At 49.5% G+C, this 25,631-nt stretch overlaps 1 protein-coding gene and 1 pseudogene across 2 annotated transcripts; one reads left to right on the top strand and one right to left on the bottom strand.

The window, feature by feature from the left end:
• Positions 1 to 1,071: 1,071 nt before the first annotated feature.
• Positions 1,072 to 24,963, bottom strand: TIMMDC1 (translocase of inner mitochondrial membrane domain containing 1). 2 transcript variants are annotated; one of them, XM_083171445.1, is made up of 8 exons: positions 24,744 to 24,963; positions 10,186 to 10,329; positions 6,806 to 6,971; positions 4,250 to 4,338; positions 3,397 to 3,464; positions 2,234 to 2,312; positions 1,702 to 1,812; positions 1,072 to 1,621 (listed from the first exon to the last, which is right to left on the bottom strand). In XM_083171445.1, the coding sequence occupies exons 2-8, from the start codon at positions 10,287 to 10,289 to the stop codon at positions 1,477 to 1,479; spliced, it is 762 nt and encodes a 253-aa protein (XP_083027571.1). In that variant the 5' UTR covers positions 10,290 to 10,329; positions 24,744 to 24,963; the 3' UTR covers positions 1,072 to 1,476. The 2 variants fall into 2 exon arrangements, with proteins under 2 accessions (XP_083027571.1, XP_083027572.1); XM_083171446.1 differs by having other exon boundaries at positions 24,709 to 24,748.
• LOC146060989 (5S ribosomal RNA) lies at positions 9,284 to 9,400 on the top strand (annotated as a pseudogene).
• Positions 24,964 to 25,631: the final 668 nt, after the last annotated feature.

Genomic DNA, 25,631 nt, shown 5'->3' on the forward strand with positions numbered 1-25,631 from the left:
ACTCCCGGCATCTGCGTCACGGCTACCCTCCTCCTGTCACCATAGACCCTGACTCCCGGCATCTGCGTCACGGCTACCCTGCTCTTGTCACCAGAGACCCCGACTCCCAGCATCTGCGTCACGGCTACCCTGCTCTTGTCACCAGAGACCCTGACTCCCAGCATCTGCGTCACGGCTACCCTCCTCCTGTCACCAGAGACCCCGACTCCCAGCATCTGCGTCATGGCTACCCTGCTCCTGTCACCAGAGACCCCGACTCCCAGCATCTGCGTCACGGCTACCCTCCTCCTGTCACCAGAGACCCCGACTCCCAGCATCTGCGTCACGGCTACCCTCCTTCATATGTCACCAGAGACCCCGACTCCCAGCATCTGCGTCACGGCTACCCTCCTCCTGTCACCAGAGACCCCGACTCCCAGCATCTGCGTCACAGCTACCCTCCACCTGTCACCAGAGACCCCGACTCCCGGCATCTGCGTCACAGCTACCCTCCACCTGTCACCAGAGACCCAGACTCCCGGCATCTGCATCACAGCTACCCTCCTCCACACCTCACCAGAGACCCCGACTTCCGGTATCTGCGTCACAGCTACCCTGCTCCTGTCACGAGACCCCGACTCCCGGCATCTGCGTCACGGCTACCCTCCTCCTGTCACCATAGACCCTGACTCCCGGCATCTGCGTCACGGCTACCCTGCTCTTGTCACCAGAGACCCCGACTCCCAGCATCTGCGTCACGGCTACCCTGCTCTTGTCACCAGAGACCCTGACTCCCAGCATCTGCGTCACGGCTACCCTCCTTCATATGTCACCAGAGACCCTGACTCCCAGCATCTGCGTCACAGCTACCCTCCTTCATATGTCACCAGAGACCCCGACTCCCAGCATCTGCGTCACGGCTACCCTGCTCCTGTCACCAGAGACCCCGACTCCCAGCATCTGCATCACGGCTACCCTCCTCCTGTCACCAGAGACCCCCGACTCCCGGCACCTTTACAGACTTCCCCGCGCAGGTGGTGTTAATGTGCCTGTAATGAGGATTCCCTTCATCAGTAAGCACCACAGGTTACATCTCATGTTTGGATGGAATATATTGTACATATTTATGTCAGGTGTCCTTGGTGTATACTCCTACTACTAGTTATAGGAGGAATGATGGGTATTATCTGCCTTCAGGGAGCAGAGTCTGGGGATTGCTGCAGGGCATGGTTCTCTTATCACTGTGGGGTACGGGGTCTTCCGCTCCCTCCCATCCTGGGATTGACTTCCTCCACAGATACGCAGACACGGGGGTGCCTGAGCGGCAGCAGCTGTTGCGATGGGTCATGGCTCTGGTACCCCGTCACTCGCTCTGCTGTGGGTCATGGCTCTGGTACCCCGTCACTCGCTCTGGTACCCCGTCACTCGCTCTGCTGTGGGTCTGGGCTCTGGTACCCCGTCACTCGCTCTGCTGTGGGTCTGGGCCCTGGTACCCCGTCACTCGCTCTGCTGTGGGTCTGGGCCGGGGTTACGGTGCATATTGAGCAGTTGATTGATTCTCTCTGTCTCCGCCGTGGCTGACTCTCTGTCCGCCTCGCTCAGGCCCTGCACCACGGTGTCTGTGAGTTGGAGCTGAGAGGTCCTGCGGAGGAGAAGAGCGGTACAGCAGCTGTCTGACTGGCACAGCAGGTACGCGGTACTGAGCGCAATATGTATACTCACCACTGCTGCACCTGACTCTCGTATACCTCTCGCCGAGATCTGCGCTTCTGCTCATACATATCCTCTCCTGTCAGAGTCTGTATCCCGGATATCAGGGCTCCAAAGGGGACCCTGAGGTCAGAGCAAGGGTTAAGTGACAGAACCACCAACACACACTGCGCCCCTCTAACTGTCACTGACCCAAACACTGCTCCCCACTAACTGTCATTGACCCAAACACTGCGCCCCACTAACTGTCACTGACCCAAACACTGCGCCCCACTAACTGTCACTGACCCAAACACTGCTCCCCTCTAACTGTCACTGACCCAAACACTGCTCCCCTCTAACTGTCACTGACCCAAACACTGCTCCCCTCTAACTGTCACTGACCCAAACACTGCTCCCCACTAACTGTCACTGACCCAAACACTGCGCCCCACTAACTGTCACTGACCCAAACACTGCGCCCCACTAACTGTCACTGACCCAAACAGTGCGCCCCACTAACTGTCACTGACCCAAACAGTGCGCCCCACTAACTGTCACTTACCCAAACAGTGCTCCAATGACGGAGCCGCCAATCAGTCCCCGGAATCCCAGATTCAGCCGGAACAGTCCCCCGGTGACCGCTGTGAGGGGACAAAGCAAACTCTGGGCCAAACGCATCATGTGAGATCACACCACAGCCGACTGCACCACCCACGCCGCGGGGACACTCCCCTAACTGCACCACCCACGCCGCGGGGACACTCCCCTAACTGCACCACACCGCGGTGACACTGCACCACCCACGCCGCGGGGACACTCCCCTAACTGCACCACCCACGCCGCGGGGACACTCCCCTAACTGCACCACCCACGCCGCGGGGACACTCCCCTAACTGCACCACACCGCGGTGACACTGCACCACCCACGCCGCGGGGACACTCCCCTAACTGCACCACCCACGCCGCGGGGACACTCCCCTAACTGCACCACCCACGCCGCGGGGACACTCCCCTAACTGCACCACCCACGCCGCGGGGACACTCCCCTAACTGCACCACACCGCGGTGACACTGCACCACCCACGCCGCGGGGACACTCCCCTAACTGCACCACACCGCGGTGACACTGCATTACCCACGCCGCGGGGACACTCCCCTAACTGCACCACCCACGCCGCGGGGACACTCCCCTAACTGCACCACCCACGCCGCGGGGACACTCCCCTAACTGCACCACCCACGCCGCGGGGACACTCCCCTAACTGCACCACCCACGCCGCGGGGACACTCCCCTAACTGCACCACACCGCGGGGACACTGCACCACCCACGCCGCGGGGACACTCCCCTAACTGCACCACCCACGCCGCGGGGACACTCCCCTAACTGCACCACCCACGCCGCGGGGACACTCCCCTAACTGCACCACACCGCGGGGACACTGCACCACCCACACCGCGGGGACACTCCCCTAACTGCACCACCCACGCTGCGGGGACACTCCCCTAACTGCAACACCCATGGAACCACAGGGATTCCCACCCACACTGAAAGCTCACTCACCACTATTATAGGACACACTCACACCCTTACCACACTGTGCTCACACTCACAGTAATTCCAATTGCATAGGTCATAATCACAAGGCTACAAATCTATACACACACACACACACACGTCATTTCTGACCTATAATACAGATACATATATTCATACGTCATATTACCTCCAGCTACTACAAAGTGAGTCATCACAGCTTTACCCCGATACACCGAGAGGCTGCAGTGCACAGTACTGGAAGACACAAACAAAGATAAAGAGTGAGACTGCTGGGAAACAAGACAGAGGCCAGTGGATGTGCCGGGGAGAGGAGCCGGGACCGAGGTCGGGGAGAAGAGGAGCCGGGACCGAGGTCGGGGAGAAGAGGAGCCGGGACCGAGGTCGGGGAGAAGAGGAGCCGGGACCGAGGTCGGGGAGAAGAGGAGCCGGGACCGAGGTCGGGGAGAAGAGGAGCCGGGACCGAGGTCGGGGAGAAGAGGAGCCGGGACCGAGGTCGGGGAGAAGAGGAGCCGGGACCGAGGTCGGGGAGAAGAGGAGCCGGGACCGAGGTCGGGGAGAAGAGGAGCCGGGACCGAGGTCGGGGAGAAGAGGAGCCGGGACCGAGGTCGGGGAGAAGAGGAGCCGGGACCGAGGTCGGGGAGAAGAGGAGCCGGGACCGAGGTCGGGGAGAAGAGGAGCCGGGACCGAGGTCGGGGAGAAGAGGAGCCGGGACCGAGGTCGGGGAGAAGAGGAGCCGGGACCGAGGTCGGGGAGAAGAGGAGCCGGGACCGAGGTCGGGGAGAAGAGGAGCCGGGACCGAGGTCGGGGGAGAGGAGCCGGGACCGAGGTCGGGGGAGAGGAGCCGGGAACATGTCAGGGAGAGGAGCCAGGGAAGAATCAAAGAGAGAAGCCGGGGTCCGGTAATGGAGTAGAGGAATTACAGGTAAAGCACACAGAAAAGGGAAGGAAACTGGATTACTGGGGGCAGCACAGGAACATCCAGCTGAGAATGTGGAAACAGAAAAAAAAAAAAACCTTACTTAAAAATGGTAACAAAAGCTGCGATCCTCCAGGACCAGCGGAAACCATAGCGGACAAAGCCCCGATTAGCTGCATGCCGCGCGGATATCTAGAGAGACATAGAAGAGGTGGTGGGGCAGGTACACAGGAAATGGGGGTCATACATGTAATGTGCTGGTGACACAGGAAATGGGGGTCATACGTGTAATGTGCTGGTGACACAGGTATTGGGGGGCATCCGTGTGATGTGCTAGTGACACAGGTAATGGGGGGGCATACGTGTAATGTGCTGGTGACACAGGTAATGGGGGGGCATACGTGTAATGTGCTGGTGACGCAGGTAATGGGGGGGCATACGTGTAATGTGCTGGTGACACAGGTAATGGGGGGAATACGTGTAATGTGCTGGTGACACAGGTAATGGGGGGGCATACGTGTAATGTGCTAGTGACACAGGTAATGGGGGGCATACGTGTAATGTGCTGGTGACACAGGTATTGGGGGGCATACGTGTAATGTGCTGGTGACACAGGTAATGGGGGGGCATACGTGTAATGTGCTGGTGACGCAGGTAATGGGGGGCATACGTGTAATGTGCTGGTGACGCAGGTAATGGGGGGGGGGGAATACGTGTAATGTGCTGGTGACGCAGGTAATGGGGGGGGCATACGTGTAATGTGCTGGTGACGCAGGTAATGGGGGGCATACGTGTAATGTGCTGGTGACGCAGGTAATGGGGGACATACGTGTAATGTGCTGGTGACGCAGGTAATGGGGGGCATACGTGTAATGTGCTGGTGACGCAGGCAATGGGGGGGAATACGTGTAATGTGCTGGTGACGCAGGTAATGGGGGGGCATCCGTGTAATGTGCTGGTGACGCAGGTAATGGGGGGCATCCGTGTAATGTGCTGGTGACGCAGGTAATGGGGGGCATACGTGTAATGTGCTGGTGACAGGTAATGGGGGGCATACGTGTAATGTGCTGGTGACGCAGGCAATGGGGGGGAATACGTGTAATGTGCTGGTGACGCAGGTAATGGGGGGCATACGTGTAATGTGCTGGTGACGCAGGTAATAGGGGGCATCCGTGTAATGTGCTGGTGACGCAGGTAATGGGGGGCATACGTGTAATGTGCTGGTGACGCAGGTAATGGGGGGGGGGGAATACGTGTAATGTGCTGGTGACGCAGGTAATGGGGGGGGCATACGTGTAATGTGCTGGTGACGCAGGTAATGGGGGGGGGCATACGTGTAATGTGCTGGTGACGCAGATAATGGGGGGCATACGTGTAATGTGCTGGTGACACAGGTAATGGGGGACATACGTGTAATGTGCTGGTGACGCAGGTAATGGGGGGCATACGTGTAATGTGCTGGTGACGCAGGCAATGGGGGGGAATACGTGTAATGTGCTGGTGACGCAGGTAATGGGGGGCATACGTGTAATGTGCTGGTGACGCAGGTAATGGGGGGCATACATGTAATGTGCTGGTGACGCAGGAAATGGGGGGCATACGTGTAATGTGCTAGTGACGCAGGTAATGGGGGACATACGTGTAATGTGCTGCTGACACAGGTAATGGGGGACATACGTGTAATGTGCTGCTGACACAGGTAATGGGGGACATACGTGTAATGTGCTGGTGACACAGGTAATGGGGGACATACGTGTAATGTGCTGGTGACGCAGGTAATGGGGGACATACGTGTAATGTGCTGGTGACGCAGGTAATGGGGGGCATACGTGTAATGTGCTGGTGACGCAGGTAATGGGGGGCATACGTGTAATGTGCTGGTGACGCAGGTAATGGGGGGCATACGTGTAATGTGCTGGTGACGCAGGTAATGGGGGGCATACGTGTAATGTGCTGGTGACGCAGGTAATGGGGGGCATACGTGTAATGTGCTGGTGACGCAGGTAATGGGGGGCATACGTGTAATGTGCTGGTGACGCAGGTAATGGGGGGCATACGTGTAATGTGCTGGTGACGCAGGTAATGGGGGACATACGTGTAATGTGCTGGTGACGCAGGTAATGGGGGACATACGTGTAATGTGCTGGTGATGCAGGTAATGGGGGACATACGTGTAATGTGCTGGTGACGCAGGTAATGGGGGGCATACGTGTAATGTGCTGGTGACGCAGGTAATGGGGGGCATACGTGTAATGTGCTGGTGACACAGGTAATGGGGGACATACGTGTAATGTGCTGGTGACGCAGGTAATGGGGGGCATACGTGTAATGTGCTGGTGACGCAGGTAATGGGGGACATACGTGTAATGTGCTGGTGACGCAGGTAATGGGGGACATACGTGTAATGTGCTGGTGCTGGTGACGCAGGTAATGGGGGACATACGTGTAATGTGCTGGTGACAGACAATGGGGGGGACATACGTGTAATGTGCTGGTGACGCAGGTAATGGGGGGCATACGTGTAATGTGCTGGTGACGCAGGTAATGGGGGGCATACGTGTAATGTGCTGGGGACAAAGGTAATAGCGGAGGACACATGGATTGAGCACAACATGGTATAATTGGATGCCGGTACACGGTATGAATGGGGGCATATTACCATTGCATCCACCCGGTGGCGGAAGATCTCGCCTAGGCTCTGCTTTATATAATGTTCCCGGCTATGACGAGCTGCTGGGACACCGCCATAGAGAAAGCCGACCACAGCCCCAACCAGCGTGCTCCTTCCAATAAGCTGCGCTTCTTCTGAGTACTGACCGTGCTCACTGTAACAGACAGAGGAGAGGGACAGTCACACCAGCCCTGCCCCAACCAGCGTGCTCCTCCCTATAACCTGCGCTCCTTCTGAGTACTGACCGCGCTCACTGTAACAGAGGAGAGGCACAGTCACACCAGCCCTGCCCCAGCGAGCGTGCTCCTCCCTATAACCTGCGCTTCTTCTGAGTACTGACCGCGCTTACTGTGACAGGAGAGGGACAGTCACACCAGCCCTGCCCCAGCGAGCGTGCTCCTCCCTATAACCTGCGCTTCTTCTGAGTACTGACCGCGCTTACTGTGACAGGAGAGGGACAGTCACACCAGCTCTGCCCCAACCAGCGTGCTCCTCCCTATAAGCTGCGCTTCTTCTGAGTACTGACCGCGCTCACTGTGACAGAGGAGAGGCACAGTCACACCAGCCCTGCCCCAACCAGCAAGCTCCTCCCTATAACCTGCGCTTCTTCTGAGTACTGACCGTGCTCACTGTGACAGAGGAGAGGGACAGTCACACCAGCTCTGCCCCAACCAGCGCACTCCTCCCTATAACCTGCACTTCTTCTGAGTACTGACCACGCTCACTGTGACAGAGGAGAGGCACAGTCACACCAGCCCTGCCCCAACCAACAAGCTCCTCCCTATAACCTGCGCTTCTTCTGAGTACTGACCGCGCTCACTGTGACAGAGGAGAGGGACAGTCACACCAGCCCTGCCCCAACCAGCGCACTCCTCCCTATACCCTGCGCTTCTTCTGAGTACTGACCGCGCTCACTGTGACAGAGGAGAGGCACAGTCACACCAGCCCTGCCCCAACCAGCAAGCTCCTCCCTATACCCTGCGTTTCTTCTGAGTACTGACCGCGCTCACTGTAACAGAGGAGAGGGACAGTCACACCAGCCCTGCCCCAACCAGCAAGCTCCTCCCTATAACCTGCGCTTCTTCTGAGTACTGACCGAGCTCACTGTGACAGAGGAGAGGGACAGTCACACCAGCCCTGCCCCAACCAGCGCACTCCTCCCTATAACCTGCGCTTCTTCTGAGTACTGACCGCGCTCACTGTGACAGAGGAGAGGCACAGTCACACCAGCCCTGCCCCAACCAGCGCACTCCTCCCTATACCCTGCGCTTCTTCTGAGTACTGACCGCGCTCACTGTGACAGAGGAGAGGGACAGTCACACCAGCCCTGCCCCAAATCATACCAGTTCTATAGGTGTCCCACTGCATGTGTTACCAGACAATACTTCAATGTGATCAAGCCCAATCGGGGCGAAACACGTGTCTCCTGACGTCAGGGCATTTCCAGCCACACGGAGCCCTCCTCCAGTCCCTCTCTGGCGAGTGCGGTCGTCGCAGTTTAGACGGTGGGAACACTTCCTCGACAGACTCTGCGTCTGTGACTGAACCCCGCCGCGATACTCAAAGGTATTTTGAACCTCACTATAGAAAATTTCTCTCACGGACAGACTCTGTGTCTGTTACGTGACCGCGCTGATACCGCCACAGTCGAACACTTGCGCTTCACCCGGCTGGGCACTCTTAAACGAGTCGCCCGCAGCGTTAGATCTAAGCGCTGATTGATACATACCCCTAATTACAGGTTAGTTTTTGCACTATCTGCTATACTCACCGTAACCTGGGCTTTGACCCCAGCATACGGTCAGCAATCTTTTGGTCACTTACACTCAATACAGGCAGAAGTCGCATCTTGCTAAAAGCCTTGTTATTATTTATCCTGCAAACGCTGTCACCTGCGGTCACTCATCATCTTTCACTATTATTTAAATTGGTATGATTCAAACCTAACCAATCACAGATAACATCTAACTAATATTAATTAGTGGGCCACAGTACTATGTTACAAACTAGAAACCACTAACTAAATACTTGCTAGTACATCTGTTGCCAATCATCCAGTACCCTAATTTAAATATTTAACCATTTAATGAGATCTTCTTTTTCCTCTGATTTTTGTCGGTATATGCACTTGTTATACGTTATTATGTATGCTGCTACTAATGATTCTGTGTCCATTGTGCTCATACACTAATCCATGAATCATAAAGACCTTACTCACCCCTGCATGTGGTACAGTGCACAGTATTTCCCATTACTGGTACAGTAACTACGAACCCAGAAAACTCCAGCAGTGGGTACATATACCAATATTATCTGAGCATTATTCCCTCCTCTCTTGTCTATTTCTACCTATTACCATCTCTCACCTGGACTCGCTCGCTCTCTCATTCACCTGGGTCACACCAGGTGAAAAGCAGAAGTGACATCTGGCTCCCAGTAACATGTGAGGCTCTCTCATCTGATGATATATACTGCCATACATCGCTGTGCCGCCTGATCCCATCCGAACTCAGCAGCTAAGCAGTGACTGGCTGGATCAGTACCTCTTGGGAGACCACCAGGGAATATCCAGTGCTGTATCACACACGCAGACAGCAGAAGCAGCGAGTGCACACGAAGAGCATTCCCCCTCTCCTCTCATCTACAAACTCTGTTGCACCCTTAATAACCTAAACCTGTAACCCTTACAACCATATATGGGTTAAAATTATCGTATGATATCAATTGAGGGTCCGTAGCAAGACTCCAACAAAACAATCAATACACCTTGGTTGTGCATGCTGCTATTATTTTGTATTATTCTGTCTTGCTCACAAATTTGCCTGTTGCCTGGAAAATTCCCTGCAAATCATTTTCGCCTACTTGACGGACATTGTATTACAAACTCCCCCCCCCCCCCCCCCCCCTCTTGTTTTGCATTGTGTATTAACTATTATAATCAAGTACCTTAATTTAACTTGCATGCTATTCTGCATATTAAATTGTCCTTTGCATCAAAACTGACGTGTGCATGTATGTATGTATTTTAAGTGTTAATAAATAAAGGTTAGATTTTACTTCACTCATTTGTTCACTATCTTTTCACCAACTTACTATTTAAAGTGTGCCCCAACAACCCGTTTTGTTCTTCCTGCGTCTTTCTGTAGACACTAATTCCAATTCAGTTATTTCGCTGAACTTTTGGGAGCACCGCCAACCTAGTACCCTATGCTCATTTTTCCCATAATAGGTCTAATGTTGGTTATTTACCATCTTCATTCTTTACTCTTTTTCTAAAAATCTGCCTGTGACACTTCACCCAGTTATTATTTATAACAGGATCTTACAAGAAGACAGTGATCAATAAATTGCCTGTCGGTGACACTCACTCGCGTCGGAAAATCGCTCTGACCCGCTCCCAGCCGCTCGTCACGGAGTCTGGGTCCTGAATGCCATCGGGAAGGGAAGAGAACGGACCACGGGGAGAATCCATCAGAAGCCCAGATCCCTCGCTATACTCGGTGTGACCTCACCTGTGGAGATAATGCCAGACTGGTGTATAATACAGAGACCGGACACATCTACTATACAGCACCCTATATAGTAACACCAGACCTGTGTATAACACACATCACACGTATATAGTAACACCGGACCTGTGTATAACACACAGCACCCATATATAGTAACACCGGACCTGTATATAACACACAGCACCCGTATATAGTAACACCGGACCTGTGTATAACACACAGCACCCATATATAGTAACACCGGACCTGTATATAACACACAGCACAGGTATATAGTAACACCGGACCTGTATATAACATACAGCACAGGTATATAGTGACACCGGACCTGTATATAACATACAGCACAGGTATATAGTAACACCGGACCTGTATATAACACACATCACACGTATATAGTAACACCGGACCTGTGTATAACACACAGCACCCATATATAGTAACACCGGACCTGTATATTTATTATTTATTTATTTATTTGCAGTTTCTTATATAGCGCAGCAGATTCCGTTGCGCTTTACAATAGTAAACAGTGATAAAACAAACTGGGTAACAACAGACAGACATGGAGGTAGGAGGGCCCTGCTGCAAGCTTACAATCTATAGGGATATAGGAGGGAAACACAAGGACAGGCACCAGTAATAGCATAGCAGTCCCAACAAGTTACAAGTCCAGAGGGGAAACTATATAATACATAAGTGCCTCAGAGGGTTATGGGTGCGGTATATAAATATGATAGGCTTGCCTGAAGAGGTGAGTTTTCAGGGAACGCTTGAAAGTTTGGAGGCTAGCGGAGAGTCTAATTGTGCATGGAAGGGCATTCCATAGGATGGGAGCAGCCCGATGAAAGTCCTGTAATAGTGAATGGGAGCTAGTAATCCGTGCAGAAGAGAGACGCAAATCTTGTGCAGAGCGGAGTGGTCGAGATGGGAGATATTGTGTGATAAGTGCAGAGATATATGCTGGTGCAGTATGGTTAATAGCTTTATATGCAAGTAGAAGTGTTTTATATTGAATACGGTAATATACAGGCAACCAATGGAGGGACTGGCAGAGCGGATCAGCAGACGATGAGCGTCTTACAAGGAAGATCAGCCTAGCAGCAGCATTTAAAATGGATTGCAGTGGTGAGAGTCTGTTCTTGGGAAGTCCAGTTAGGAGACTATTGCAATAATCAATGCGGGATAGTAACACCGGACCTGTGTATAACACACAGCACAGGTATATAGTGACACCGGACCTGTATATAACATACAGCACAGGTATATAGTAACACCGGACCTGTATATATCACACAGCACACGTATATAGTGACACCGGACCTGTGGAGATAATGCCAGACTGGTGTATAATACAGAGACCGGACACATCTACTATACAGCACCCTATATAGTAACACCAGACCTGTGTATAACACACATCACACGTATATAGTAACACCGGACCTGTGGAGATAATGCCAGACTGGTGTATAATACAGAGACCGGACACATCTACTATACAGCACCCTATATAGTAACACCAGACCTGTGTATAACACACATCACACGTATATAGTAACACCGGACCTGTGGAGATAATGCCAGACTGGTGTATAATACAGAGACCGGACACATCTACTATACAGCACCCATATATAGTAACACCGGACCTGTATATAACACACAGCACAGGTATATAGTAACACCGGACCTGTATATAACACACAGCACAGGTATATAGTAACACCGGACCTGTATATAACACACATCACACGTATACAGTAACACCGGACCTGTATATAACACACATCACACGTATATAGCAACACCGGACCTGTATATAACATACAGCACCCGTATATAGCAACACCGGACCTGTATATAACACACATCACACGTATACAGTAACACCGGACCTGTATATAACACACAGCACCCGTATATAGTAACACCGGACCTGTATATAACACACAGCACCCATATATAGTAACACCGGACCTGTATATAACACACAGCACCCGTATATAGTAACACCGGACCTGTATATAACACACAGCACCCATATATAGTAACACCGGACCTGTATATAACACACAGCACCCATATATAGTAACACCGGACCTGTATATAACACACAGCACCCATATATAGTAACACCGGACCTGTATATAACACACAGCACCCGTATATAGTAACACCGGACCTGTATATAACACACAGCACCCATATATAGTAACACCGGACCTGTATATAACACACAGCACCCATATATAGTAACACCGGACCTGTGGAGATAATGCCAGACTGGTGTATAATACAGAGACCGGACACATCTACTATACAGCACCCTATATAGTAACACCGGACCTGTGTATAACACACATCACACGTATATAGTAACACCGGACCTGTGTATAACACACAGCACCCGTATATAGTAACACCGGACCTGTATATAACACACAGCACCCATATATAGTAACACCGGACCTGTATATAACACACAGCACCCATATATAGTAACACCGGACCTGTGGAGATAATGCCAGACTGGTGTATTATACAGAGACCGGACACATCTACTATACAGCACCCATATATAGCAACACCGGACCTGTGTATAACACACAGCACCCGTATATAGCAACACCGGACCTGTATATAACACACATCACACGTATACAGTAACACCGGACCTGTATATAACACACAGCACCCGTATATAGTAACACCGGACCTGTATATAACACACAGCACCCATATATAGTAACACCGGACCTGTGGAGATAATGCCAGACTGGTGTATTATACAGAGACCGAACACATCTACTATACAGCACCCTATATAGTAACACCGGACCTGTGTATAACACACATCACACGTATACAGTAACACCACACCTGTATATAACACACAGCACCCATATATAGTAACACCGGACCTGTATATAACACACAGCACCCATATATAGTAACACCGGACCTGTGGAGATAATGCCAGACTGGTGTATTATACAGAGACCGAACACATCTACTATACAGCACCCTATATAGTAACACCGGACCTGTGTATAACACACATCACACGTATATAGCAACACCGGACCTGTATATAACACACATCACACGTATACAGTAACACCGGACCTGTATATAACACACAGCACCCGTATATAGTAACACCGGACCTGTATATAACACACATCACACGTATACAGTAACACCGGACCTGTATATAACACACAGCACCCGTATATAGTAACACCGGACCTGTATATAACACACAGCACCCATATATAGTAACACCGGACCTGTATATAACACACATCACACGTATACAGTAACACCGGACCTGTATATAACACACAGCACCCGTATATAGTAACACCGGACCTGTATATAACACACAGCACCCATATATAGTAACACCGGACCTGTGGAGATAATGCCAGACTGGTGTATTATACAGAGACCGAACACATCTACTATACAGCACCCTATATAGTAACACCGGACCTGTGTATAACACACAGCACCCGTATATAGTAACACCGGACCTGTATATAACACACAGCACCCATATATAGTAACACCGGACCTGTATATAACACACAGCACCCATATATAGTAACACCGGACCTGTGGAGATAATGCCAGACTGGTGTATTATACAGAGACCGGACACATCTACTATACAGCACCCATATATAGCAACACCGGACCTGTGTATAACACACAGCACCCGTATATAGCAACACCGGACCTGTATATAACACACATCACACGTATACAGTAACACCGGACCTGTATATAACACACAGCACCCGTATATAGTAACACCGGACCTGTATATAACACACAGCACCCATATATAGTAACACCGGACCTGTATATAACACACAGCACCCATATATAGTAACACCGGACCTGTGGAGATAATGCCAGACTGGTGTATAATACAGAGACCGGACACATCTACTATACAGCACCCTATATAGTAACACCGGACCTGTATATAACACACAGCACAGGTATATAGTAACACCGGACCTGTATATAACACACAGCACAGGTATATAGTAACACCGGACCTGTATATAACACACAGCACCCATATATAGTAACACCGGACCTGTGGAGATAATGCCAGACTGGTGTATAACACACATCACACGTATACAGTAACACCACACCTGTGTATAACACACAGCACAGGTATACAGTAACACCACACCTGTGTATAACACACAGCACAGGTATACAGTAACACCACACCTGTGTATAACACACAGCACAGGTATACAGTAACACCACACCTGTGTATAACACACAGCACAGGTATACAGTAACACCGGACCTGTGGAGATAATGCCAGACTGGTGTATAATACAGACCGGACACATCTACTGTACAGCACCCATATATAGTAACACCGGACCTGTATATAACACACCTGTGTATAACAACACACATCACACGTATATAGTAACACACAGCACAGGTATATAGTGACACCGGACCTGTATATAACACACAGCACAGGTATATAGTAACACCGGACCTGTGGAGATAATGCCAGACTGGTGTATAATACAGAGACCGGACACATCTACTATACAGCACCCATATATAGTAACACCACACCTGTGTATAACACACAGCACACGTATATAGTAACACACATCACACGTATACAGTAACACCACACAGCAAAGGTATATAGTGACACCACACCTGTGTATATCACACGTATATAGTAACACCGGACCTGTATATATCACACGTATATAGTAACACCACACCTGTGTATAAACACACATCACACGTATATAGTAACACCGGACCTGTGTATAACACACAGCACCCATATATAGTAACACCACACCTGTATATAACACACATCACACGTATGTAGTAACACCGGACCGGTGTATAACAACACACATCACACGTATATAGTAACACCACAGCTGTGTATAACAACACACATCACACGTATATAGTAACACCACAGCTGTGTATAACACACAGCACAGGTATATAGTGACACCACACCTGTGTATAACACACATCACACGTATATAGTAACACCGGACCTGTGTATAACACACAGCACCCGTATATAGCTGTGTATAACACACAGCACAGGTATATAACACACAGCACCCGTATATAGTAACAACGGACCTGTGTATAACACACAGCACAGGTATATAACAACACAGGACAGGTATATAGTAACACAGCACCCGTATATAGTAACAACGGACCTGTGTATAACACAGCACATGTATATAACACAACAGCACAGGTATATAACACAACAGCACAGGTATATAACACAACAGCACAGGTATATAACACAACAGCACAGGTATATAACAACACAGGACAAGTATATAGTAACACAGCACCCGTATATAACACACAGCACCCGTATATAGTAACAACGGACCTGTGTATAACACACAGCACAGGTATATAGTAACACACAGCACAGGTATATAACAACACAACACAGGTATATAGTAACACAGCACAGTAATACAGCACAGGTATAGAACACACCACAGGTATATAGTAACACAGCACAGTAATACAGCACAGGTATATAGTAACACAGCACAGTAATACAGCACAGGTATATAGTAACACAGCACAGTAATACAGCACAGGTATATAGTAACACAGCACAGGTATATAGTAACACGCAGCACAGGTATATAGTAACACACAGCACAGGTATATAGTAACACACAGCACAGGTATATAGTAACACACAGCACAGGTATACAGTAACACACAGCACAGGTATACAGTAACACACAGCACAGGTATATAGTAACACACAGCACAGGTATAATAGCACAGCACAGGTATAACAGCACAGCACAGGTATAACAGCACAGCACAGGTATATAGTAAGGCAGCACAGGTATATAACACACAGTAGTAGTACGTTTATTTATAAGGCGCCGCAAAGTGTCCGCAGCGCCGTACATAGCAAACAAAAAAACAAATTAAAAGGTAACGTACAGGGTGTGTTGATAAATACAGTATAAATAGGGGTATAGCTGGTAGAACTAAAATCAGCATCAGTTCAGAAGTAGGTGTCAAAATTGTCGAGGAGACTGAAGATGAAGTAGAGGAAGGGAAGAACAGGACAGGAGCACAGGTGAGGTAAAGAGGTAGGGTGAGTACGTGAGGAAGGAGGACCCTACTCATAAGAGTTACCAGACTAAAAATAGGTGGGTGGACGAACGAAATACAATAGGATAAGTAGGAACGGAGGCAGGATAGGAGGATCAAAAGAGGTTAGGAGGAGGGATAGGCTAGTCGAAAAAAGTGGGTTTTGAGGGAGGTAAGGGAATCAGAAAGCCTGATGGGTGGCGGGAGGTTGTTCCAGTGCAGGGGGGCAGCGCGAGAGAAGTCTTGGACACGGGAGTGGGAGGAGGTGATTAGGTAAGAGGTCAGTCGGCGGTCAGCGATGGAGCGAAGAGGACGGGAGGGAGTGTGGATAGAGAACAGCACAGGTATATAGTAACACACAGCACAGGTATATAGTAACACGCAGCACAGGTATATAGTAACACGCAGCACAGGTATATAGTAACACACAGCACAGGTATATAGTAATACACAGCACAGGTATATAGTAATACGCAGCACAGGTATATAGTAACACGCAGCACAGGTATATAGTAACACGCAGCACAGGTATATAGTAACACGCAGCACAGGTATATAGTAACACGCAGCACAGGTATATAGTAACACGCAGCACAGGTATATAACACGCAGCACAGGTATATAGTAGCACGCAGCACAGGTATATAGTAACACGCAGCACAGGTATATAGTAACACGCAGCACAGGTATATAGTAATACACAGAACAGGTATATAACACACAGCACAGGTATATAGTAATACACAGCACAGGTATATAACACGCAGCACAGGTATATAGTAACACGCAGCACAGGTATATAGTAACACGCAGCACAGGTATATAGTAACACGCAGCACAGGTATATAGTAACACGCAGCACAGGTATATAGTAACACGCAGCACAGGTATATAACACGCAGCACAGGTATATAGTAATACATAGCACAGGTATATAGTAATACACAGCACAGGTATATAGTAATACACAGCACAGGTATATAGTAACACGCAGCACAGGTATATAGTAACACGCAGCACAGGTATATAGTAATACGCAGCACAGGTATATAGTAACACACAGCACAGGTATATAACACACAGGTATATAGTAACACGCAGCACAGGTATATAGTAATACACAGCACAGGTATATAGTAATACGCAGCACAGGTATATAGTAACACGCAGCACAGGTATATAACACGCAGCACAGGTATATAACACGCAGCACAGGTATATAGTAATACACAGCACAGGTATATAGTAACACGCAGCACAGGTATATAGTAATACACAGCACAGGTATATAACACGCAGCACAGGTATATAGTAATACACAGCACAGGTATATAGTAACACACAGCACAGGTATATAGTAATACACAGCACAGGTATATAGTAACACACAGCACAGGTATATAGTAACACACAGCACAGGTATATAGTAACACGCAGCACAGGTATATAGTAACACGCAGCACAGGTATATAGTAATACGCAGCACAGGTATATAACACACAGGTATATAGTAACACGCAGCACAGGTATATAGTAATACACAGCACAGGTATATAGTAATACACAGCACAGGTATATAGTAACACGCAGCACAGGTATATAGTAACACGCAGCACAGGTATATAACACGCAGCACAGGTATATAACACGCAGCACAGGTATATAGTAATACACAGCACAGGTATATAGTAACACGCAGCACAGGTATATAGTAATACACAGCACAGGTATATAACACGCAGGTATATAGTAACACGCAGCACAGGTATATAGTAATACACAGCACAGGTATATAGTAACACACAGCACAGGTATATAGTAACACGCAGCACAGGTATATAGTAACACGCAGCACAGGTATATAACACGCAGCACAGGTATATAACACGCAGCACAGGTATATAGTAATACACAGCACAGGTATATAGTAACACGCAGCACAGGTATATAGTAATACACAGCACAGGTATATAACACGCAGCACAGGTATATAGTAATACACAGCACAGGTATATAGTAACACACAGCACAGGTATATAGTAATACACAGCACAGGTATATAGTAACACACAGCACAGGTATATAGTAACACAGCACAGGTATATAGTAACACGCAGCACAGGTATATAGTAACACGCAGCACAGGTATAAAGGGATTTTTGTAAGAACTTACCGTTCGAATCCCTTTCTCTGATATGGTCCTGGTGACACAGCTCAACACTGGGATGTAGGAGGGTCCGAAGGAGCCAGGCACCTATCCTAAAGCTTTAGAGGGTAGGCTCCTCCCCTACTGCATCCCTGGACTCTTCAGTTCAACTTTCAAAGCCACTGGAATACATTAACTCAGTACAAACGCCTGCACATATTATATGCACATTTTATAACAGAAACTGTTAACTTTTAACCATTTTAACATGAACATCATGAAATTCTGGCATACTTACTGAGCGTAAGGGAGGGATCGCTGTGTCACCAGGACCATATCAGAGAAAGGGATTCGAACGGTAAGTTCTTACAAAAATCCCTTTTTCTCTTTCAATGGTCCTGGTGACACAGCTCAACACTGGGACGTTCCAGAGCCGGTCCTTTGGGAGGGTACGCTCAGGTCTGCAGCTCTCAGCACTGCTCGCCCGAATGATGCGTCCTCCGACGCGAACTCATGGAACCTATAGAATTTGGCAAATGTGTGAACAGATGACCAAGTGGCAGCTCTGCAAACCTGCTCCGCTGTGGCCCCATGTCGGACCGCCCAAGAGGTAGCAACTGACCTGGTGGTATGCGCATTAATTCTGGCCGGTACAGGCCTACCCACTTTGGTGTATGCAAAAGCTATCACAGATCGCAACCACCTAGCAATGGTCTGCTTAGATGCAGGCCAACCAATTTTATGTACGTCATACAATACCAATAAAGTGTCAGTCTTTCTAACACTCTTCACTCTGTCCACATATATGCGTAAGGCACGCACAACATCCAAAGTCTTCAACTTGTCCCTTTTCTTGGAACCCTCTGGGGGTTGAAACACAGGTAGAACTATCTCCTGATTTAAATGGAAGGCAGAGACTACCTTCGGTAAAAATTGCGGCACTGTTCTCAGAACAGCCCTGTCATCGTGAAAGATTAAGAAGGGAGATTTGCATGACAAGGCTCCCAACTCAGACACCCTCTTAGCAGATGCTACTGCTAACAAAAACACTAACTTCCACGTGAGAAACTTAAAGTCAGCCGACCTCAAAGGCTCAAAAGGTGCCTTCTGAAGGCAATCCAAAACCAGTGACAGGTCCCAAGGTGCTACTGGTTGCTTGTAAGGGGGTTTCAGTTTGGATACCCCTTGTAAAAAAGTTTGAATCTCCGGTAAAATGGCAATTCTTTTTTGAAAATAGATGGACAAGGCCGAAATCTGCACCTTCAACGACTGAAGGCTTAGGCCCGAAGAAAATCCATCTTGTAAAAAATCCAACATTTTTGATAATTTGAAGTGAGATGTGTGAGCTTTTTGCCTCTCACACCATCTAATATAAGTCTTCCAGACTCTATAATAATTTGCAGAAGAAACAGCCTTTCTGGCTTTTATCATAGTCTGCACTACTGCGTCAGAAAATCCTTTCTTTTTCAAAATGGCGGTTTCAATAACCAAGCCGTCAAAATCAATCGATCGGAATCCAGATGATTGAATGGGCCTTGTCTTAACAGGTCTGGTCTCAGAGGTAGACGCCATGAATCCACTGATAACCTCTGAAGCCTCGAATACCAAGACCTCCTTGGCCAATCTGGGGCCACAAGGATCACCGGGACCTTCTGGTCCTGTACCCTCTTTAACAGTCTTGCTAACATCGGAATAGGAGGGAATGCATAAAGAAGATCTCCCTGCCAATGGGTAGTCATGGCATCCACTGCCTCTGCTAGCGGATCTCTCGTTCTGGCATAGAACCTGGGCACCTGATGGTTGAACCTGGATGCCATTAGGTCCAAATCCGGAGTTCCCCACATTGTAGTGATCTGGTGAAACACCTGAGGGTGTAGGCTCCATTCTCCTTCCTTGAGCTCCTCCCTGCTCAGGAAGTCTGCTTCTATATTCTCCACTCCTGGAATGAATATAGCCGATACTGCAGGAACATTCTGTTCCGCCCATAGAAAGATTCTGGACACCTCCCACATGGCCAATCTGCTGCGTGTACCTCCCTGGTGATTCAGATACGCCACAGCTGTGGCATTGTCGGTCTGAATCCTCAAGGGGGAGTTCCTTAACCTGTCTCCCGCCAAGGAAATCACTTTCCAGACAGCTCTCAGCTCCAAGATGTTGATTGGCAACGCTGATTCCTCTGCCGTCCACAGGCCCTGCAGCCTGAGATCCAGGGCTACTGCCCCCCAGCCCCTGAGACTGGCATCGGTAGTTACTATCAACCAGTCCCAGGTCTGTAATGACCGACCCCACTGAAGGGAATCTACCTCTGTCCACCATTTCAAGGAGTCCCGAGTGTCTGCGGACAGCACTATCAACTCCGTCTTCATGGTTAAAGTGTTTCCTGACCAGGCTGACAAAATGTTCCATTGGAATACTCGAGAGTGGAACCTGGCAAATTGAAGCGTTTCGAATGACGCCACCATTTTCCCCAGGAGTTTGAGGCACCTCCATACTGACAAGCTCGGAGCACTGAGGATCTCCTGAACTAGATTGACCAGGTCCCTGGCCTTTATCTCCGGGAGGAATACCCGATGGAGATGGGTATCCAGTATGACTCCCAAGAACTGGATCCTCTGTGATGGTACCAACTGAGATTTTTGTAAGTTTAAAATCCAGCCGTGAGCCTGCAAAAAACTGATGGCCTCTTTTAAATGACTTTGAAGCAGTGTTGCTGATTCTGCTTTGAACAGGAGATCGTCCAAATAGGGTATTACTGTGATTCCCCTGAGCCTCAGCACTGCCGCCATCACAGACATTATTTTTGTAAATACCCTTGGCGCGGTTGCTAGGCCAAAGGGTAACGCCCGGAACTGTAAATGCAGGTCTCCTATGGCAAATCTCAACAGCATCTGATGTTCCGGGTGAATGGGAACGTGCAGATATGCGTCCTGGACATCCATGGACGCCAGAAATTCTCCCTGGTCCAGACTCAGGAGTACAGTTCTCAAAGACTCCATTTTGAAATGGTCTACCCAAAGGTGAACATTTAAGGACTTCAAATTTAGTATTGGTCTGAAAGACCCGTCTGGTTTGGGCACCAGGAACAGCGTGGAGTAAAATCCTTTCTTCCACTCTGCCCTGGGAACCGGGACTACCACCCCTTTTTCCAAAAGGGAATGAGCCGCTCTCATAAGAGCTGTGCGCAGGAGCGCCTGCTTTGGTATGGGTGTGGGGATGAACCTCTTTGGAGTCCGCCCTCTGAAAGGGATTTTGTAACCCTGGGTAATAATCTCTAAGACCCAGGTATCCTGGTCTAGAGAAGCCCAAGCGTCTCTGAAGTGTGTAAGACGCCCCCCCACCTTTATCCCTGCCGGGCTGATCCCCTGGCAGTCATGCGGAGGGTTTTTCCTCTCCTTTAGAGGCAGGCTTCTTATTGAAAGAGCCAAACTTGGACCTTTGGGATTTGCCCCTGGAGTTCTGGAACTTTCCCCTGAACGATTGTCCCCGAAAGGACGCACCACCTCTAGGGGAGGGCCGAAAGGACGGCCTAAAAGCAGCAAATCTGGATGACTGCTTTGTTGAGGAGGCCGGCAGAAACGTACTCTTGCCGCCTGTGGCTTGTTTTATAATCTCCTCAAGCTCAGAACCAAAAAGTAACTTTCCCTTGAAAGCTAACATTTCTAAGGCCTTTTTGGACTCATTGTCCGCTTCCCAGGCCTTAAGCCAGAGTACCCTCCTGGCATTTATGGAGACTGTGGATACTCTGGTAGCCATTTTAAGAGCTTCCTCCTCTGCTTCCACCGCATATTCTGCAGCGGCCTTAATCTTTTCTGCTACCAGCAAAGCACCGTGGTCAGCCTGCAGCATGGTGCATAGCTCACCAGCCCACTCTATAATGGCCTTAGAGACCCAGGCTGAAGCAATAAGGGGACGCAGGGTAAACCCCACCCCTTCAAAAATAGCCTTGAGGTTTCCCTCTAGCTTTTTATCCACAGCATCTTTAAAAGCTGCACCACCCTGTACAGGTAATACCGTAGCTTTTGATAAGCGTGCCACAGAAGCATCCACAACAGGCACCTTTTCCCAGAGTTCAGAATGAGACTCCGGCATGGGGTACAGACTAAGGAATCTTTTAGGCATCTGTAGCCTCTTATCTGGGGTTTTCCAAGCCCCTTCCAATAGTTCCTGTAACCCCTCATCTGAGGGAAAAGTAACAGCCTCCTTTCGCTGTCGCTTAAAAACACCCTTAACAGGGGTCTTATCCTCAACAGACAGTTTTAACGCCTGTTTTACAGCCACAATAAGATCCTCTCTACCAGCAGCAGAGGTCTCTTCAAAATCATCACCCTGGTCCCAGGGTGTGTCAGTATACTCTCCTTCCTCTTCCTCTAACACATTAGGCATAGCATAAGACCTTTTAGGGGTCCCTGTAACCTCATCCATTTTGTCCAGTATTTCACTGAATCTGTTGATCCCCTTAGCAGTATCCTGCATCACCTGAATAAGTGCAGGATCTGCCTGGGTAAGAGGTAAGGAGCCAGACGACTGCTGAGATGATGGCATAGGTCTCTGTGATTCTACCAGCACATCACTCTGCCTGTCCAGAAGCTGCACCAAAGCGTTTACCGACCTGCCTAGGGCACTGGCCCACGCAGGTTCACTCTGCTCTCCCCTATGGTGTTCACTGCCCATGGGTCTCACATCAGCGCAAGTAATACATAAGCCCCCCTTGGCCATCTGCTCAGGGACAAACTTTTGTGTGCAAACATTGCACGCGCTCAGTGCACTAAGGACTCCCTCCCCCAAAACCACAGCCTGATGCTCAGACATGATGCAAGTGAAGCGTATATATATATATATCTCAATATACACAGTGCAAACAATTGTACAAGCGTTTATACAAAGTCAATGCACCCAATCACTTAGCTGTCTGTAGGTTTCAACTGCGGGGAAGCGATGCCCAGGAAATCCAAGTCACTCTGCCAGGATCAATAAGCCAGCTCAGCTCCGCTGCAAGCGTTCTGAAAGGCGCCAAAGTCAGAGTGAAGGAAGAGACCAAAGTCCCTGCTGCTGCGGGGTCCGTGACCTTTTGGCGCCAACCACCCCCAGCTAGCCGCTCCTTAGGTAGGATTTCCTTGTTCCAGTATCTCCCCCTCAAATGGGGACCACTTGGAACATGCCTGTCACAGCGCTGCTGTCCTCTCAGTCAGGAGCTCAGCGTGTAAGCTCCGCATAAAATGGCCGCCGCCATCACGGAGCGCCTGTCCCCCATGATCCCCACCTAAATGTGGAGCCGGTTTCAGGCTACTCCGGAGCCCAGGCAGCCTCTTAATAGAGGCTGTAAGCGCAGCACAGGGAGACCAGACAGAGTCTACCCTGTGCACAGAGAGCTGACAGGACGCGCTTCTGTCAGCTCCTGCTGCGCTAGCAGTGTGAGGATTCACTATGAAAATCCTCACACTGTGCCTACCTAGCTAGGGTAATAGTTAATAAAATAATAAAAAAACCCTAACTACTCTAATTCTTCGGCTGCTCCTGCAGCCCTTTAGAATAGCACCCACTCCAGTGGGCACCTAACACGAACTGAAGAGTCCAGGGATGCAGTAGGGGAGGAGCCTACCCTCTAAAGCTTTAGGATAGGTGCCTGGCTCCTTCGGACCCTCCTACATCCCAGTGTTGAGCTGTGTCACCAGGACCATTGAAAGAGAAATAGTAATACTCAGCACAGGTATATAGTAACACGCAGCACAGGTATATAGTAACACGCAGCACAGGTATATAGTAACACACAGCACAGGTATATAGTAACACACAGCACAGGTATATAGTAACACACAGCACAGGTATATAGTAACACACAGCACAGGTATATAGTAATACACAGCACAGGTATATAGTAATACACAGCACAGGTATATAGTAATACACAGCACAGGTATATAGTAACACGCAGCACAGGTATATAGTAATACACAGCACAGGTATATAACACGCAGCACAGGTATATAACACGCAGCACAGGTATATAACACGCAGCACAGGTATATAGTAATACACAGCACAGGTATACAGTGAGACCAGACCTAAAGAATTGGTAATAATACCGCTCACAGCTTACCGAGGTTATTCTCTACAGGGCGCCGCCATTTTGACATGTGACATCAGGTGTCCCGGTCCAATCAGCTCTAGCGCTGAGATCTGTCGCCGCACAGAAGATTCCGCCATCTTGTTGGTGTCAAAATATATATACAGCGATGGGATATCACCTCATGCTGGCGGGTACCGGTACTGCAGTGTTCCATTCATCACTGCCCCCTGCTTCCTTTGTCTCCCCGTCATCACTGTCCCCCTGCTTCCTGTGTGTCCCCATCATCACTGTCCCCCAGCTTCCTGTGTGTCACCTTCATCACTGCTCCCAGCTTCCTGTGTGTGTCACCTTCATCAGTGCCCCCAGCTCCCTGTGTGTGTCCCCTTCATCACTGCCCCCAGCTTCCTGTGTGTGTCACCTTCATCAGTGCCCCCAGCTCCCTGTGTGTGTCCCCTTCATCACTGCCCCCAGCTCCCTGTGTGTGTCACCTTCATCACTGTCCCCAGCTTCCTGTGTGTCCCCTTTATCACTGTCCCCCAGCTTCCTGTGTGTCCCCTTCATCACTGTCCCCCAGCTTCCTGTGTGTCCCCTTTATCACTGCCCCCCAGCTTCCTTTGTGTCCCCTTTATCACTGTCCCCAGCTTCCTGGGTGTGTCCCCTTCTACAGTGCCCCCAGCTTTCTTTGTGTCACCTTCATCACTGCTCCCAGTTCCCTGTGTGTCCCCTTCATCACAGCCCCCAGCTTCCTGTGTGTGTCTCATTTATCACTGCCCCAGCTTCCTGTGTGTGTCACCTTCATCACTGCTCCCAGCTCCCTGTGTGTCCCATTTATCAATGTCCCCCAGCTTCCTGTGTGTGTCCCCTTTATCACTGCCCCCCAGCTTCCTGTGTGTCACCTTCATTACCGCCCCCAGCTTC

The sequence above is a fragment of the Crinia signifera genome, chromosome 2 (assembly GCF_055691185.1).
Source record: "Crinia signifera chromosome 2, ASM5569118v1, whole genome shotgun sequence".
NCBI classification, from domain to species: domain Eukaryota; kingdom Metazoa; phylum Chordata; class Amphibia; order Anura; family Myobatrachidae; genus Crinia; species Crinia signifera.